General features: G+C 37.1%; 1 protein-coding gene across 5 annotated transcripts in view; it reads right to left on the bottom strand.

The window, feature by feature from the left end:
* The window catches only part of ATP11C (ATPase phospholipid transporting 11C), a 157,568-nt gene that overhangs the window by 70,660 nt on the left and 69,188 nt on the right, over positions 1 to 17,720 (bottom strand). For all 5 annotated transcript variants that reach the window (XM_054695530.1, XM_054695531.1, XM_037511867.2 and 2 more), the window contains 3 exons: positions 11,451 to 11,570; positions 3,732 to 3,821; positions 1,018 to 1,098 (listed from right to left, as the gene is read on the bottom strand). In XM_054695530.1, the coding sequence (XP_054551505.1) occupies positions 1,018 to 1,098; positions 3,732 to 3,821; positions 11,451 to 11,570 (291 nt within the window). The remainder of the gene's footprint in view (positions 1 to 1,017; positions 1,099 to 3,731; positions 3,822 to 11,450; positions 11,571 to 17,720) is intronic.

Below are 17,720 nucleotides of genomic sequence, written 5' to 3'. Positions count from 1 at the left end.
CCTATTCTGTCCCTCTTTGTGACAAAGCTAGGCTATCATTTCATAAGGCACTTTCTGTGATGTCAGTGAGGAAAGAATGGACCTAACAGGAGCTAGTATTGGGAGTAAAATGAATTAGTAAAGCTTTTGGAAACCACAGAGGCTATTCTTAGAGCAGTAATTCTATGATACTAAAGAAAACAATCCTAACACCCTAAGGGGAAGAACATTCCAAAAGTCTTTATTTAGCAATGAAACATTTGATAAAATATTCTTGCAGTTCCTGGTAGGAAAGATAGAAGACCAGATAACCCCAAGAGGAAAGGCATCCTTGCGCACAGTGCTGTTAAGCAGATCTTCATTTTGGGAAGATCTTTTTAACTTTGGGAAGCTTTTTAAAGTGCTTTGATAACTCTGAGTATGTCTGAAATTAGCCAGCACCTGTTGACTGTCCCAGTACATGACACACATTGCTAAACCACCCTTTTACCTCTAGTTTCCTATTTTCAATTTTACCTGGAATTCTTCAAAGGTACTATCACATGAAAGTACTCAAAATACTTTGAAGACATCAACATTACAAACTGGCAGTTTGCCGGTTTTCCCAAGAGACAAGTTTCCTCTACCCACAACCCTCTTTAACAGCATAAGGAAAGACAACCAAATTAAAGTATTTATGCTCTTGACTTCTCTGCTATAGTCAACAACAAAAACTAGCACTGGAATTTTTCAGTTATGCTACACTGAAGAAATGAATGCACACTTAAAAACTCACCTCCCATTTCTCAACTGAGCTGTACCTTCTACCCAAATTTTTCTTTCATGCTTACATTTCCACATAAAAATATTAATGAGGAAAGGATCAGAGAAATTAAAGCTGTATCTAACAATTATTTAAATAGGTTTGCAACAGAATTAAATATAAATTAATTCATCAAGGATTCTGCTGACTCTATAAATATGAAAAAGATCCTATAACAATGAAATTCAAACCAGACAGGACTGAAATGCAGGCATAACAGTAAGGAAGACATTTACCTGCTTGATGGCTGTGACAGTTATAACAAAGAAAAGTGGAAGTCCACTGGTAACTGGACTCGTTGGTGTGTCTACTGTGACCTAGTGTAAAGAAATTAAACGGAAAGTAGAATGAAAATAAGCCATAGACTCATATGCAGCACTTACATGCTACAAATATTTTAGACAGAAATACGTATAAATCATGTCCTGGTAGCATGGTTAGTGTTAACTTTCTTTAAATCAAGAGTAATCCACACAGTAGTTAATTTAGGAAAATAGTCATAAATTCAGGTTTAGTTTTAATCACAGCTTGGATTAACCCCTTTACTGCAATATATCCACTCATTACCATCTATTCGTTTAACACTATTCTGTTAACACCTGTGCTATTTACTATCAGCCAGGCTCTAGAGATACTGCTTTAAAAAAGATGGAAACAAGTCCTTGCCCTCATATAGCTGGCTGCTGACAGGAAAAAACAGACATTAAAACAAGTGAGATGCTGAGGATCTGAAGGATAAGTAGAAGTTAACTACACGAAGGGAGGTTTTCCAGGCACAGCCAAGAATTCATACAAAGTCTCAATGATAGGATGGGGTGCAGCATAGTGAGGGAATGAAGTCAGTGGCAAGACAGTGTGGTAGGCCTGGAGAGGCAGACAGGAGTTAGAGCAAGCAGGGTCCTTTAGGACTATAGTCACTGAAGCTTTTAGGCGGGAGGAAGTCATATCAAGAGAACTATATTTTCAAAAGATCATCCTCATTGCTTTGTGGAAGATGGACTGTTGCTGAATAAGAGGAGACAGGGAATCCTTGAGGAGGCTACTGCTGTAATCTGGGTGAGATGAAGGTTTGGATGAGGGTGGAAGAGCAGACATGTAAAGAAGTTTCATAGACATTTAGGAGGCAAAAATGCCAGAACTGGTAAAAAATTTTTTTTTCTTGTATGGGATGGTTAAAGATGTCTTCCAAGCATCCGGTTAACATGGCTGGGTGGATGTTGTCACTCACTTAAAATAGGATATAGTGAAAGGAGAACTAGATTTGATGGACATAGGATCATGAGTTCAACCTCTCCTCACAACTTATTGACTCCTATCTTGAAACCACCCCAGACCTGTCCTTGCTCCACATCCTGTATTACAGACACAAGTTTTTATATGGCAGTGTCTTTGTGCACATATTAAGATACTAGTCTGGCATTCCCTCTAATCCTTCAAAGTTCAGATATCACCTACTCTCTGAAGTCTTCTCAAGTTCCTCTTGGGTGCTATACCCCATTAGTACTTTGTTCACACATTTTTTATGACGTTTACTATATTAAATTACGTGAATATGTGGCTGTCCTTTTGGTTATAGATTTCTTCTTAAGGGTAGAAAAAAATATCTTGATCTTCACTGCAACTGCTACCATCCTTGTTCTCTGAACTACAGCATGGCACACAGTAGGCACTGGGTATATGTTTGCTGAACTAAACTGAAATGCACTGAACACCAAGAAGAACAACTCTTGTAAGCATAAACCTTGTAGTTTATTTTATGCTGGTTTGCAATGCATCTGACCGTGGATGGAGAGTTCCTTTTCATATGTTCCATCATTCATGATAGAAACTGGCTCTTTCTCATATAACAAACCAGATTGGCGTTAAGTAGCAGGCCTAAATTCAATTAGAGGACCATTTACTCAAAGTCTTAAAGTGGATAAATAGAAGCACTTAACATCAACAAAGCATTTGAGCAATTTCACTAGGATGTTTCTACCCTTAATGTAGTAAAATTTTCAGGGGGTAAGTTTGGTGAAGGAAAGATTTTTAATAGCTTATAGACTTAAACATTGAAGATACAATTTAATGTCTAAAATTTTATATTCAATAATTAAAATAATGTTTGAATATAGTACTTTTTTCTTATATCATTGCTAATTTTTGGACAATATAGGATTTCTCCCCTCAGTTGTGGTCGCCGTAGTTCTCCAATCACCAAAGCACCCAAAGTCCATAATCATATTCTCTTGTGTTTTTCTCTCTGCCTCCCGCTTCCTCCCCTCCGGGATGCCTCATAGATACTATGGTCAGCTTTCAAGGTTTGTCTTTGACCCTTTGCTTTTTCTATATTCCACACATAAGTGAAACCAGCTGATATTTATTTTTTCCCTTCTTCAATATGCCTAAAATTTTAAAACACAAAACAGTAGCAGGAACACAAGAAGTGGACCTACAGAGCAAATGAGGAAGAACAAAATGTGCAATTAGGAAGCTGTGATGAATTTTCAATTAAGCTAAAAGTATAATTTAACAAAGTAAAACTACTAATTTGGACTGTAGTTGGCCCTTGAACTAGTCAGTATGAATTGCGTGGATCCATTTATATGCAGATTTTTTTCAGTAAATATACTGGCTCCTAACCCCCAGGTTGTTCAAGGGTCAACTGTATTTCCAATTTTGATATTTACTATTAGATTTAATGGTATACAATATATGTTCTTCTAGGACAAAAATACAAAATCCATGAAAGTCTCTTAAAAAGTAACAAAGTTTTCAAGTGAAAAAGCTACTTTAGAAATACAAAAACCACATAAATATTAAAATATAATATTAATACTTTAAAAGGTATTACAGTAAGCCCTGAAACATCTTTTTATCATCAGGCATTTTTAAGGTTAGAAATGGACTGAAAATGTGTTTGCGGTAATTAAGTTTCTAAAAGTTGAGTGGCTGTTTATGGAACTCTTACCTGTACAAGGAAAATGATGAGAAAATAAAAATTTGCAATTCTTCTAAACTGTTCAAACAGATTCTTTGGGAGGAAATTCCAAAGTGTATACTGTAAGGGAAGAAGAAAGAAAACACAATATTATTAGAAAGGAAACTTGAAAAATCCTAATAATGACTTATATGGGTCCAGATTATCACAATACTTTGAAAATATGTTAAAACCCAAACTTCACACACACAAATAAGCATATACTTAGAAGTATAGTGTATAAACACTTTTGACAGGAATGAAATTTTCACTTTGAGCATTACAACTGGGCCATTTAGTCAAATACCTTTGCTTTCCTTGACCAGATCTAAATTAAGTCCTTGTAATGTGCACCTCAGATTGTTCCAGACAGCACTCGCTGCAGTAATAATTACACGAGTGTATATTTTTTATTAAAAATTCTCCATTAATTGGCAATGATTCTGTAAGGGTTGGTTGTTCATTTTCTTTCCTATTACTTTTTCTCCAATGAGTACAGTGTCTGACATAACACAGTCAATAAATTGGATGAATGAATGAGTAATTCCTCTGATTTCCAGCTAAACTCTAGGCTCTTGGTCATTATTACAGATATAACTCTATTCCTACCAGTAACTCCACCTCTGTGACAGCTGAGGTACACACACAGACCTCTGTTATAGAGTGTTCACTTTAATCCACAATATATCACCCTGGGCTTGGTAATTGCTAATGGATAAAACCCTCAACGCTAAGTTATAAGCGGACAGGAGATAACTCTTGGGCCAACTAACATACTGCACAGATTTTCTCAATGATATCTTAAGTTCAAGGACTTATGATTTAAATATCACGAGGAGATGCTGGATTTTCTAAATATCTTAATAAAGAAGACCAGAAACCAGAAAGGAATGCTTCTTAACCTAAAGGTCTAAATGTACACTTGAAGGGTCTCCATCCCAAGTATCTGCATAATTTTGAGGGCATATCCATTAAATTAGGTAAGGTGACTGAAAAGCCAAAGTTGTAGAGCATAACACAGTATGTGGGAATTTACTGCTAACTTCTCTCTTAAGGCTTATGAGCTGCTCAAGGTTCAGGGAATCTCAAAAGAATGAGTGGAGGAGCTAAGTTACCAACAACAGCCAACCTAGAAGGTTCTTCCCCCAGGATTTGTGGAAATGCCTCAAGGAAGTCCATTCAAAATGAAAAGAATTGTTTGTGAATATTCATTATTTGGAAGAACACTGTCCACACTTTTCATCAGGTCCAAGGCAGGTTGTGATCAAAAATAAGAGGGCTCAAAACCACTGAGCAGGTCACTTTGAAGCTGACACACTTAACTGTCCCAATTACTTAAGATCACTCTTCTAAAACAATAAGCTAAACTTCAACAGAGGAACTGCTGAGCTTCTGGCTTGCTGACCTTCTGTTCTCTAACTAAAGGATTTTAAATTAAATAAACAAACATTAGGAGCCTCCATGGGGAGTTAACACATCAAAAGGAAACCCTTTTGTTTTTGTTTCTAGGAGCCCACTGTTCCTTTACCACTGTTTTAACTTACTAAAGAAGTCTGGTTAATTCCCTTTATAGAAAACTATTGCTCTGTGTCCCCTCTTCTCTCCTGTATCAGGTCATGAACTATTAAGATGTCAGGGGGCATATCATAAGCCCCTTCTCCACAGCATGGTATTTGCCACATAGAGGCATAGAAGAAATTTCGATTAAAACTTGTGTGTTCTACAGATATGAGGAAAAAAATCCAAAAACAAAAAAAAACAAAACAAAACACTTGTGTGGGGCGGCTCCCTGGTGGCGCAGGGGTTAAAGTCTCAGCACTGTCAAATTATCACCAGCCACTGTGGCATGAGTTCGATCCCCAGCCTGGGAGCTAACCCATAAAGCATATTAGGCCTCTCCTGTCTCACCCGCTGCTCCCCTCGGCAGTGTTTTTCAGTAGATCTGCCTATTCTGTTCCCCACTCTCTCTCTGGTGAATCCTCTCACCACCCCCCACCTCTGGACTATATCCCAGTTCTTGTATGCATAAATAAATAAATAAATAATTCTTAAAAACAAAAAACAAAAAACAAAAACAAACAAACAAACCTGACTTGTTCATGTAAAATGTGGACTCAGGCTTAGTCAGTTGCTACAAGCCCAAAACAATGTTAATATACAGGAAGAAAATGTTTATAGCAGTTGTTTCGGAGACAATGATGACAAGATTTTTTTCTTTCATAAGTTAAGTTTCTGCTTAGAAGTCAGTAAATTGATCTTTTATATAATCTTAATATGCAACTATAAACTTAAAAACACTTTAAACTTACACATTTACAACATGTTTAAAAAGGTTTCTACAGAAAAATGTCAGCTCCCCAAGCATAAACAATGCATTTTACATCTGCTCTGTGGTGAATTAAATAACTCGTACACAAATGTGGCCTCTAAAGATATAATTATGTGAAAAAATTGTGGTTTACCCTTTCAAGTATCTATCACCTATGATTTAAAACCAACAATGTTCTAATTTTGCTAAATAACTTTCCTAATTCAAAGGCGGGAGACTGAAATGAACCTCAGTGTTGAGAGTCTGTTTTCATTTTAAGCAAAAGTGGACTTTAAATTGTTTTTATTCAATGTCGAAAATTTTTTCCAATTTAGCATTAAAAATTCTGAAAGAGAAGTGAAAGTGACAAACAACTTGTTCTACTATGTCTTTGTATCAACAAGAAAAAGGGAAGTAAATAAAAAATGAACTAAAGTAGCGAATAAAGTTAACAGTCAATTGTGACTGGCCTTTAAGGAATGCTGACTTTTCTACTGACTTTTCTACGAGGAGAATTTGGAGGCCATGGAACAAAATAACTATACTTTAAGATTGTTGTAAATAAGCAGAGCCCTAACTTCAGTAACTGTTCACTTTGCTGTATCCAATTTATTAAGTCTCGTTGGTGTAGGTATTAAATCCAGTTTTAAACATCATAGCAGTATGCTCTCATTTTCATTACCAATGTCAAGCAGAAGTTTCTTTTTTTTAAGTATCACTCTTTCCACCACAAATTCAGAAGAACCAAAGGAATTACCAGGACATCACTGAATTAAGCTTTAGAAACAAGTTAAAAAGGTATCTTAAGTGAGCTCTATAAGACTCAGGCAAAGAGATGTCTAGTAAATTCTCATTCTGATTGCTAAAATGAGGAAAACGTTAGAGTAATTTTATGTTTGAAACTTTAATCCAAGACATTCTTTCATACAGGATTACTGTGTGACCTTGGGCATACCTTCACAAAGTTGGGTGGAGATCACTGATTCTTATCATGCTGAAGGGCCTTCAAGATGAGGTTCAGGGTTTTTTTTTTTAAATGAAAAAAAAAAAAAAAGTAGAACAGAGAAATAGAATGGAATCGAAAGATCCTAGCAGGATGCAGTACAGGATGCAATAAAATGCTCCTTCTGCTACCAAAGGGATTTTCAGAATTTCCTACAGCTACAAAATTTTGCTCATTCCCAAAGGTCCCTGCAGGGTGCATGAAAGCAGTAAGGTTGCAGAAAACATTTCCTAAAGGAAGCATATGTTTTATTCTTTTTTTTTTTAAAGATTTATTTATTCATGCATATAAGAGCTGGGGTACAGGCCAGAGATGCCGGGGTGAAAGGATTCACCAGAGACAGAGTGGGGAACAGAACAGGCTGATCCTCTGAAATACACTGCTGAGGGGAGCTGCGGGCTAGACAGGAGAGGTCTGCTGCGCCATGAGGGCTGCTCTCTGGCCTACTGGGGATGGATCTTGTGCTGCAGAGGATTTGGATTGCTTCATAGTGTGGTGCTTATTAACCCCTTGTGCCACCAGGGAGGCCCCAGGAAGCATATGTTTTAAAAGGGAAAAAGAAAACTAAATTTATAAGTAAAATTTAAAGTATGTCAAAATGTTCATTCATAGCAGTATCTGCATTAACAAAACCTACTCTCATTGTTACAGACATTACTGATATTTGTAAACAGTATAACAAAAAGCACCAAGTTAAGAGAAGGTGACTTTTTATTATTGAACGTTTGAGAAAGAAAATCAACATGTGCCATGAACATGAAAGGAAGGCAGTTAACATATTCTATAAACTGCACATTTCTTTAATTAAAAGATATGGGTACAAATATAGTCAAAAGACAAAAGGAGGGGGGAAATGTCAAATTATGAAATTGATGTTCTCTCCAGAATGGACCTAGAGGCTCTTTTTAAGAGAGATCACACCACACGTTCAAAACACCCAAGACTGAGGAAAATCAGTAGTACTGCTCAGGGCTGTAATAATAATTATCAGCATTATCACAGAAACATAAGTAACAACAGCAGCTACCATTTATTGAGTGTCACTGCATGTGAAGCACAGTGCTTAAATGCTTTTTGTGGCTTCTTTCATCCTCACTACAATCTTAACTCCACTTTTTACAGGCAAAAAACTTTAGAAACAGAGGTTAAATGGTATCTTTAAATTCAAACTCAGGTCTTAGACCTACACGGATGAAGGTCTTTACCATTATACTGTATACTAACCCCTTATAATTATCCATTGTATGAAGATTTCGGTTTTTTCTAAAGTATATTGTTAATTCCTTTTTCTACTCTAGAGCTTTTACCAAAAAAAGCAGATCAGTTAGTGTAACTAGAAAAACATAGTTACAGAGAGAAAAGATGTTTTAGTGTACCAATGTAGGAGTCTTCACTTCTTTATTCTGGTTTCCAATGCACATGTAGATAGATAGATAGATAGATAGATAGATAGATAGATAGATAGATAGATAGATAGATAGATAGATAGATAGACAGACAGAGATAGGCAACTCCATTGAAAAGCAATTTTTATTTGCCCCATGGGCTTCTGATTATTTTTGAAAGCATTCTATTTTATTGACGAAAGATATTTTATTAAATGCAAAAAGAATTGTGAATTAAACTGAGTCTTCCACATTCTTTTAAAATGTGAAAACACAAAGTATATCACAACAAAATGATGACTAGTTCAATAAAAAGTCACTTTATAATCAAGTGTGTGACTTCACCATTTTCCATATAAAACACTATGGAAAACAATTCCTTACAAAATATTTTATACTTTATTTGATGTAAAAGGAGAGAGAAAACTGAGAAAGGTATCCAAACAGCACAATGATATAAAAGGGGCTCTTTACTTGTAGTCAAGTTAGTGAGTTGAACAAGATGACCTCTTAGGATTTTTTTTTTTTTGGAGTTTTCTGTGTTTACCTTTTCTTTTCTTTTCTTTTTATATACATTTCTTTGTATACAATTTTTTTTTATTTTTATATTCCCCATACAATTGCAACCCCCTTATTTTGACCCCAATCCCTCCCCTCCCCGCCCCCCACCCCCCATAGAGTGTCTCTGGTTCATAGTTGTTGGTTGATTTTGATATTTTCTTTCTTATAGTTATTCTTTTTCCTGGTCCCTTATTTAAGTTTTCTAGATTCCTGCCATGAGTGAGACCATCCGGTATTTTTCTTTTTCTTTCTGGCTTATTTCGCTGAACATGATCCCTTCCAGCGCCATCCATGTTGCTGCAAATTGCATGTGTTTATCTTTTTCGATTGCTGTATTACATATACACCATGTATTCCATGGTGTATATGTACCACATCTTCTTGATCCAGTCATCTATTTTTGGGCATTTGGGTTGTTTCCAAAGCTTAGCTATTGTAAACAGCGCTGCTATAAACATAGGGGTGCAGGTGCTCTTTGGAATTGATGTTTCTGTGTCCTTAGGGTAAATACCTAGGAGTGGATAATACTGATTTATGCAGGGCCTCCCCTGGTGGTGCAGGCAGTTGAGCGCAGCACTGTGAAGCTGTCCGCAGCCTCTGCAGTGCCTGTTCGATCCGGGCCAACCGGCGAGGGTCCCACATGGCGCAGCAGACTTCTCCTGTCACGCCCGCTGCTCCCCTCAGCAGTGTATTTCGTCAGTCTGCCTGTTCTGTTCCCCGCTCTGTCTCTGGTGAATCCTCTCACCCTCCCACGAATCTGGCCTGTACCCCGGTTCTTGTATAAATAAATAAATAAATAAAAATCTTTAAAAAATAAAAAGATTTATTTATGCATACAAGAGCTAGGTACAGGCCAGAGGTGCGGGGGATGAGAGAATTCACCAGAGACAGAGTGGGAAACAGAACAGGCAAACTGACCGAAATACACTGCTGAGGGGAGCAGCGGGAAAGACAGGAGAGGTCCGCTTCGCCATGTGGGTTGCTCCCTGGCCAGCCGGGGATCAAACTCATGCTACAGAGGCTGTGGACTGCCTCATAGTGTGGTGCTTAACCCCTTGCACCACCAGGGAGGCCCTCTCTTAGGATCTTTCAACTCCACAAGTCTATGTTCTGAATCAAAGGGCAAGTAATTGATTGCTTTCTTTGATATCACAGGGTGAATCACAATTTTCAGTGAAAGGACGATTTATATCTTGGGCACAAGTATAGAAACTTTTGGCTGAGGATAAAATTTCTGCTGTAAGGTTAAAGACTGATAGGAAACAGGTATTTTTTGTAAATTTGCTCAAGTATTCTATAGATTGCTCTACAGATCTGCTCATCAGGCACTCACTCAATCTGTCCATATTTTACATGTAAATCTAGCTAAGTATAATTTCCACTATACATTACTATCCAAAGGAGAAATCATATGTATGTTTGAAAACCAGAATGCTAAATTTTTTAAGGAAGGATGTAATTTTGCATTTCACATCCTAAGTGTTTGCAAACATGAAGTGAAACAATCATTACCCACATTTTTGATCTTCCTTGCCAGGGTGTATGTAAGGAAAGGAGGAAAATGATCAAGATCTCTGCCAAGCTACAAGATATGGCAGTGGGCCAGTCATCTAGCACCTAGCACCTAGCACCTAACTTTATCGGGCAGACATATAGATCAGCAAACTAATGCTTGTAGAATGATGATTACTGAGTACTAGGAACTAAACAGAGTGCTTTCACATATGGGATATTAACTCAATTTCCCTGATGAGATCATTCAGACTCAGACATTAATTTGGGCAAGGTCACACGGTAAGTGGGGAGTGGGGACAGGATTTAAACATAGTCCTTCAGACTTTCAGGCCATGGCTCTCAGCACTCACTACCTTATGCGGAAGTAAAATGATTATTTAAATGGGACACTGTTGCAGTGACTGAACTCTTAGTAACTCCAGCAGTGTACTGAGCAGAATGCACCCTTTCAGACCCAGGAGTGTACATGAGAAGCGCCACGTTGAATAGAAACAGCAACGAATGTCATTCTAGGGTAGCACCATCTAGAAGAATGCAAATTATTCACAACCTTGTCCATTTACTTAGGGCAGTTCAGGAAGCTTTGAGCAAGTAAGTTATTCCCTGAAAGTAATATGTATAATCAACAGGTACTGTGAAATCATAACGGAAGGCAATGGAATGAACGCTCTTTCAGCTATAACAAAACAAAGTTTACTCAAAAAACAAACACACAAAAAACCCCAAAACAAAACACCTGCCTTTCAGCATAAAACAGAACAAAACAAACGGCTGCCTCTCAATGGAATAATTACTACAGTGGGTATATGACTGATACAAGTTCATATCCATGTACACATATATAAATGCACCAGCTTCCCCAGAAGCCTAAGTAAAAATAAGTGCATTCTCTGACTTACTATATATGAACATCTATTGAGTTAAAATAAACAACTTACCTTAGATGAGACTATTCTATTATCACAAAATCTTTGTGCAATGTAGGCTTCTGTTTCTGATACTGGGTGATTGCCAACAAACACTGTGCGTGTGCCAACTCGTTTCTCTTCTCCAGCACACTGACCAAGAGAAAGAAGGAAAAAGTCAATTTTTTCATCACATTTCTCCATGCTTCTCTTGAGCTCAGAATTCCTGTCTGAGCACATTTGGCTATAGCCTAGAAACAGATAAGTAGGTAGAAGAGAAAACCTTGTTAGGACTTTCAAACTCCACTAAAACCGTTTAGCTGCTGACTTACTGAAGACTAGTAAAAGTGATGCTTGAGCCAACTGTTCTGAGTGAGGCCAAGGTGGCAATTCTAAAATATCCTAGAAACAAGAGGCTTCCTTCTATTTGCCCCTTCCTTGCACCATCCAGGTGCAAGGAAGGGATACAGCATCACCTGGAAGTTATGTGACAGGAGCTGTTGTCAACCAACCAGTTGTCCTGCCAGGGCTATCTACTCTGATGGTCAACAACCCACCTGCTTTCCATTTTCTACAGCTGTCATCTATTTAATATTGTTGCTGAATTACAGAGAAGATACAACATTAAGGGAATATCAGAGAGCATAATGACTTTAGAATTCTATCCTTGTAAGGAGAAAGGAACGTGACAGACTGGTGGGGGATTTTGGCTTTTTATTTATCCTTTATAAATCATGATTATTCAACAGTGTGCATATACTATATCCAGAAATAAAAAAAACTTTTAATGGAGCAAGAAAAAGAAAAGAAAGTATCCTAGAGAAACAACTTTTTCATGCCAGTCATTTTTCTTTCACCCACTAAATCTCAGCCATCACAGCAACACACTAACTTAGGAAAGGTCAGCTGAGAATACTTAATTTACTACATAACGACTATTGAAGGCAAACTTGTCGATTACCTTACTAATCCACAGAAAGACTGCAAATTATTTCTAAATACAAAATAAGTATTATTCAGATCACAAATAGAATGACTTTCCTATTTCTACTGACGGAAGGACCAACTATTTCTGCAAAGAATGTTAATTCTTTGGCCTTACAAGAAAAACACTCTTTTGCAATCCCCTAGGCCTATTGTCAAAAAGGTCTACTCTAGCCAATATAATCTTTAACACTCCTTTACAGTTTTTTTTTTAATATTAAATTTTATTTTTATATTCCCCCATACAATTGCAAATGCCCCATTCTGACCCCAATCCTTCCCCTCCCGCCCCCCACCCCCCAAAAAGTGTCTCTGGTTCATAGTTTTTTGTTGATTTTGATTTTCACTTTCTTATATTCATTTTCCTGGTACCTTATTTAAGTTTTCTAGATTCCTGCTATGAGTGAGACCATCCGGTATTTTTCTTTTTCTTTTTGGCTTATTTCGCTGAGCATGATCCCTTCCAGTGCCATCCATGTTGCTGCAAATTGCATGTGTTTATCTTTTTTGAATGCTGAGTAATATTCCATGGTATATATGTACCACATCTTCTTGATCCAGTCATCTATTTTTGGGCATTTGGGTTGTTTCCAAAGCTTAGCTATTGTAAACAGTGCTGCTATAAACATAGGAGTGCAGGTGCTCTTTGGAATTGATGTTTCTGTGTCCTTTGGGTAAATACCTAGGAGTATTTACCTTTACAGTTTTAAAAGGTAAATTTGCTGATTCTAGAAGTCCCACGGTTGAGCTCCATTTTGCCTCACCCTTTTATTTATTTCACTGAGGGTTCACTGTTCTTTAATCTTAAATGAGGGCTAATGCATTTACATAAATTCAGGAATATCTCCTTTGATGATAATGTTATCATGTTTTAGGCGACCATATATTTAAGTCAAAGGAAGCATGAGAGCAACAAATACCCACTTTATAGTTTCATTATTATTTTTTTTAAAAGAATACACCAACCTAAAACATCTAAAGTATACAGTCACAAAGACTTCCCTCCCTTTTTATGATCTATTTAGAGGTCAAAGATATGAATCTATCTCCCAAATAGTTGCTTTAAGCAAATAATTACTTTAAGCAAAGTTCTCCAAATGTCTGCTATGTTTGGATGCATTTCAATCTGAATTTTTGCTTCCTTATATAGATTAATACAGGGAAAATGATTTTGTTAGAAAAATAATCACCCCAAAGTATAGATAAGGCCTCTTGCCTTACAAATTTCATTTAAGCTTATTAAGTATTTAGTAGGGGTATTGTCTTCAAAATCTGTTGGGAAATCGCTTGAAAAGTAATTGTAATAAGTTGAAGTAGGAGAGATTTAAGTTATATATAAAGAAACTCTTGAAAATGTACTATGGCTAAGGGAGGCTGTAAATCCTCTATCCATTGCAAACTGTAAAAAGTCATTAAGTATCACTCCTGGAAAGCGCAGATATTTACCTCCCTACACAAAACCAGGGCATTAGAACAACTGATTGTACAAGTTCCTTTGTCATCTGATCAGCATGTAAATTTTCCAACAGTTCTGGAAGTTAGTAAACAATACCTTTACAAGTGTGGTAGCTGCATGTACTATGATTAAGGGTCTGATTTCTCTGTTTGAAACCAAAACATACAGCTTGCTGATAAAAACACCAAATTTGCCATTATAGTCATTTTGTGAGACATAAACTAAAAATGAATATACCTGCCAAAAGTATAGTTTATTCTGTTTCACCCCTAGCCTCATCTTCTGTTGCCAAGTTAATGGTGTCATTGTAGTCCCTACAACAGACCGGAACCTTATAACATACCAATTTGGATTATAAAAATTTCAAGTCCATATATGCATTATAATTTTACAATCTTTAATATTAATGTGGTGGTTTAGTTTTTCACACAAGCAAGAAATGACTACAGAGTAAATAAGGAAGAGCTCTATCTTGTATGCCAGGTCTCAGGTCATTTTTACATATGGAAGGGGAAGAGACAAGATAGGGAGGCAGAGGGTCAGTGAGGCAGGATGTTTCCTGCTCTCCAGGGTAGATTCTTCCCCTCAATTACAGTGGACACTGATTAATAACTTAAAATGAAAATGAATTAGTGCTTCCCCAATCCTGAATTGTCTGTAACTTCTCTGGCAGTAACAATGTTTCAGAAAACAAAGGGAAGGAATAAGCATAAGGCAATTCTTCAGTCATCTGATGTTTTTATGAATCCCCCACATTTGGGTAGCATTTAAAGGTTTATTTTTAAATAACATTTATTTATTAATGCATACAAGGGCTGGGGCACAGGCCAGAGGTGTGGGGGAGTGAAAGGATTCACCAGAGAGTGTGGAGAAGAGAACAGGCAGATTGACTTAAGTATACTGCTGAGGGGAGCAGCGGGCCAAGACAGGAGAGGTCTGCTGCACCATGTGGGTTGCTCCCTGACCGGCCGGGGGATTGAACTCATGCTGCAGCAGCTGCGGATTGCTTCATAGGTTGCATCTTAACCCCTTGCACCACCAGGGAGGCCCTTAAAGATTTATTAAGAGCTTTCCCCATACATCATCTCTGATCTCTTTTGAATAAGGCCTAAGACCTCTATCTCCATCAAATTGGAGAAAATGGATTGAAATTGCAGTGCAGGTTGGGGTGAAGAGGGCACATCCTAGCAGTGATCACTGTTAGAGGAAGAAACAGGGGCCAGAGAGAGAGAGAAGGCATAGACAGACTGTCTGCTCCTGAGCATTTTTTTAAAAAGAGCAAAGTCTCCTGAGAACTGGTGGGTATGGGTTTGGAGGTCCCAGAGGACTGGGGGTGGGGCTGGGTGAAATAGATGACTTTCATATGCCTGTCTCATCCTCGAATCTGATGAACCTGCAATTTCTAGTGGAATTTGCTGCCACTGTATAATATTGTTTGGTTCATGTAAAAATGGCAGTGCTGAACTCATGTGTAAATTCACTGTAATTTTCCACTTGCTGCCAATGTAGAGTGATAAAATAGTGGTTTTAGCTCCTGTGATTGCAAATAATGTAGGTGCCTTTGCCAAAGCAAAGAAACTCCAAGTGGGAATCATAAAAATATTTCCCATTTGGATGGCACGCAAAGTAGTATGGAGTGGGAGGGTATGATTTCTGCCACCTCATAATGACTTTTAATTCATTAAGACTCCATTCTGTATTGAATTGTTTCCCATCTAAACAGCCTTAGGAACAGCATTAAAAGAATTCTAATATGCTGGCACCAATTCTATTTTAATGACACATCAAACACTACAATAAAAAGTGTGGGAAAATATTTAAGGTATATTTATAATATATGCATTAAGAGAGAAAGCAATTTCATTTTTTTCTTCAAGATAAATATCACCCTGTTGTATTCTTGATTTATACCTCTATCATATAAACCAAATATTGTTTTTTAAAAAGAAAATAATTTATACCAAGATAGTTTCTCAATAAAAACCAGAGTAAAATGGCACTGTTAGACACATAATATCATCTTAAAATACTATGCCTTCGCTGGTCATAAAACACAGAGAGCAATGGGAAGTATAACATATTCTTGATTGTCTCCACACCGCTGATTCAATAAAAGTGAGGGAAAATAGAGACTTCAGTACAAGACCGTCACTACAAAAGTTGGCGCAGGATCCGAAACAGCGCTCACCTCTCCATCCTTTCCAGGTAGACTTAAATTTATCACTTAGTCATAGACCAGTGATTTTTAATTCTGTTCACACATTGGTTTTAAACATAATACCAATGCCAGGGTCTTTTATTTAATATCTGATGTTTAATTTAATTTTTCTAGAAGCTCCCCAGGTGACAATTCTAATTTGCAGTGAGGGCTAAGGATTACAGCTACAGAATCGCTCTGAATTTGTAATTGTCCTTAACTAGCATCCCACAAGTTTTTAGTATACCAGCCATAATTAATCTTATATTTCTCTAATTAAATAATTTAAACAATTTGCTTTTGAGAAGATAAAAATACAAATAAACCTCAAATATTATCTCCCTCCAACCATTTTAATTTGCTCAGAAAATTAGTTTCCTTCAATTCTTATTATTTTTGCAAGTGGTTAGTCTCCCATCAATTATTCAGATCATTGATAATGAAAATTACAGACCCTGACATAGGCAAAACTACTAGAGTTACCAACAAGTAACCAATGTCGTCATCCCTGGCAACCAAAGCAGTATTTTTATTGGTCATCAGACTGCTCTTTGTGAGTTACTAAAGCAAATTAATGTATTCAAAAATAAACAAAAAGTTCTTATTAAAAATCTGAAAGCTTGGCAATGGTTAAAACTGTCCTCGGCACCCCAGCCACAAAGCTATTTTCTTCTCTGAAGCACAATTATTTTTAACAGCATAATCAGTCTTTAAAAGGTCAAGTGAACTCAAAATTGAAATAAAGATAGAGTATTTCATCAAAATTTCAGACTTTCATTAAAATGCTCCCAGAAGCCAGGGTTTCTATATTAGGGCTGGAGGGGTAGGTGCAAGAAGAGCATTGGAGTGCCAGGGAACATTGCCAGTGTATTAGGCTTAGTGGTTAAATTGCTACAATGTATTCAGTGGTCAAATTGCTGAGGTTTCCAAGCTCACTTCATTTTAACAAGCCAAGAAGAATCATCTTGATGTGTAATTTACAGTCTTAACTCTAAAACAAACCTTAAAATCACACTTTTCAGATTTTGCTTTTACTGCATCTTCTGAAGTGATTAAAGCTCTCTCTCCGGCCTCTGCCAGAGGTAGTGAAACAATACAGAGAAAGGATATTTTGTGTCTTCTTACCTTTAAAGCTTAATTGTGGCTATATTAACCAAAACCCTCAAATACCTGATCAAAAGACAATTGAATATACAAAGACTATCCCCCAGATACAAAGATTGTCTCTAAGTAGGCATTACCCAATGGCAGCACATTTAACTGAATAGAAACTGCTACAAGAAATGGATATTAAGAACCACAACAGGTCTCACTCATAGCAGGAATCTAGAAAACTTAAATAAGGGACCAGGAAAAAGAATGACTGTAAGAAAGAAAATATCAAAATCAACAAACAACTATGAACCAGAGACACTCTATGGGGGGGTGGGGGCGGGGAAAGGAGGGATTGGGTTCAAAATAAGGGGGTTGCAATTGTATGGGGAATATAAAAATAAAATTAAAAAAGAAAAAAAGAACCACAACACCCAAATCAGCAAGCATAATGTTTAGGGGAGAAGCAGTGGCTGTGAGGACTTGTTGGCAAGTTCAGAGTCAGACTTCATTATCTAAATGTGATCCACCAGGGACATGAGGGACACCAGGGATTTCACCAGGGATAGTCATA

The sequence above is a fragment of the Talpa occidentalis genome, unplaced genomic scaffold (assembly GCF_014898055.3).
Source record: "Talpa occidentalis isolate TD23 unplaced genomic scaffold, MPIMG_talOcc4v2.1 talOcc4.15, whole genome shotgun sequence".
Lineage (NCBI taxonomy): Eukaryota > Metazoa > Chordata > Mammalia > Eulipotyphla > Talpidae > Talpa > Talpa occidentalis.
Note: the sequence above shows the minus strand (reverse complement) of the source record. Positions and strands in the feature narration are given on the sequence as shown.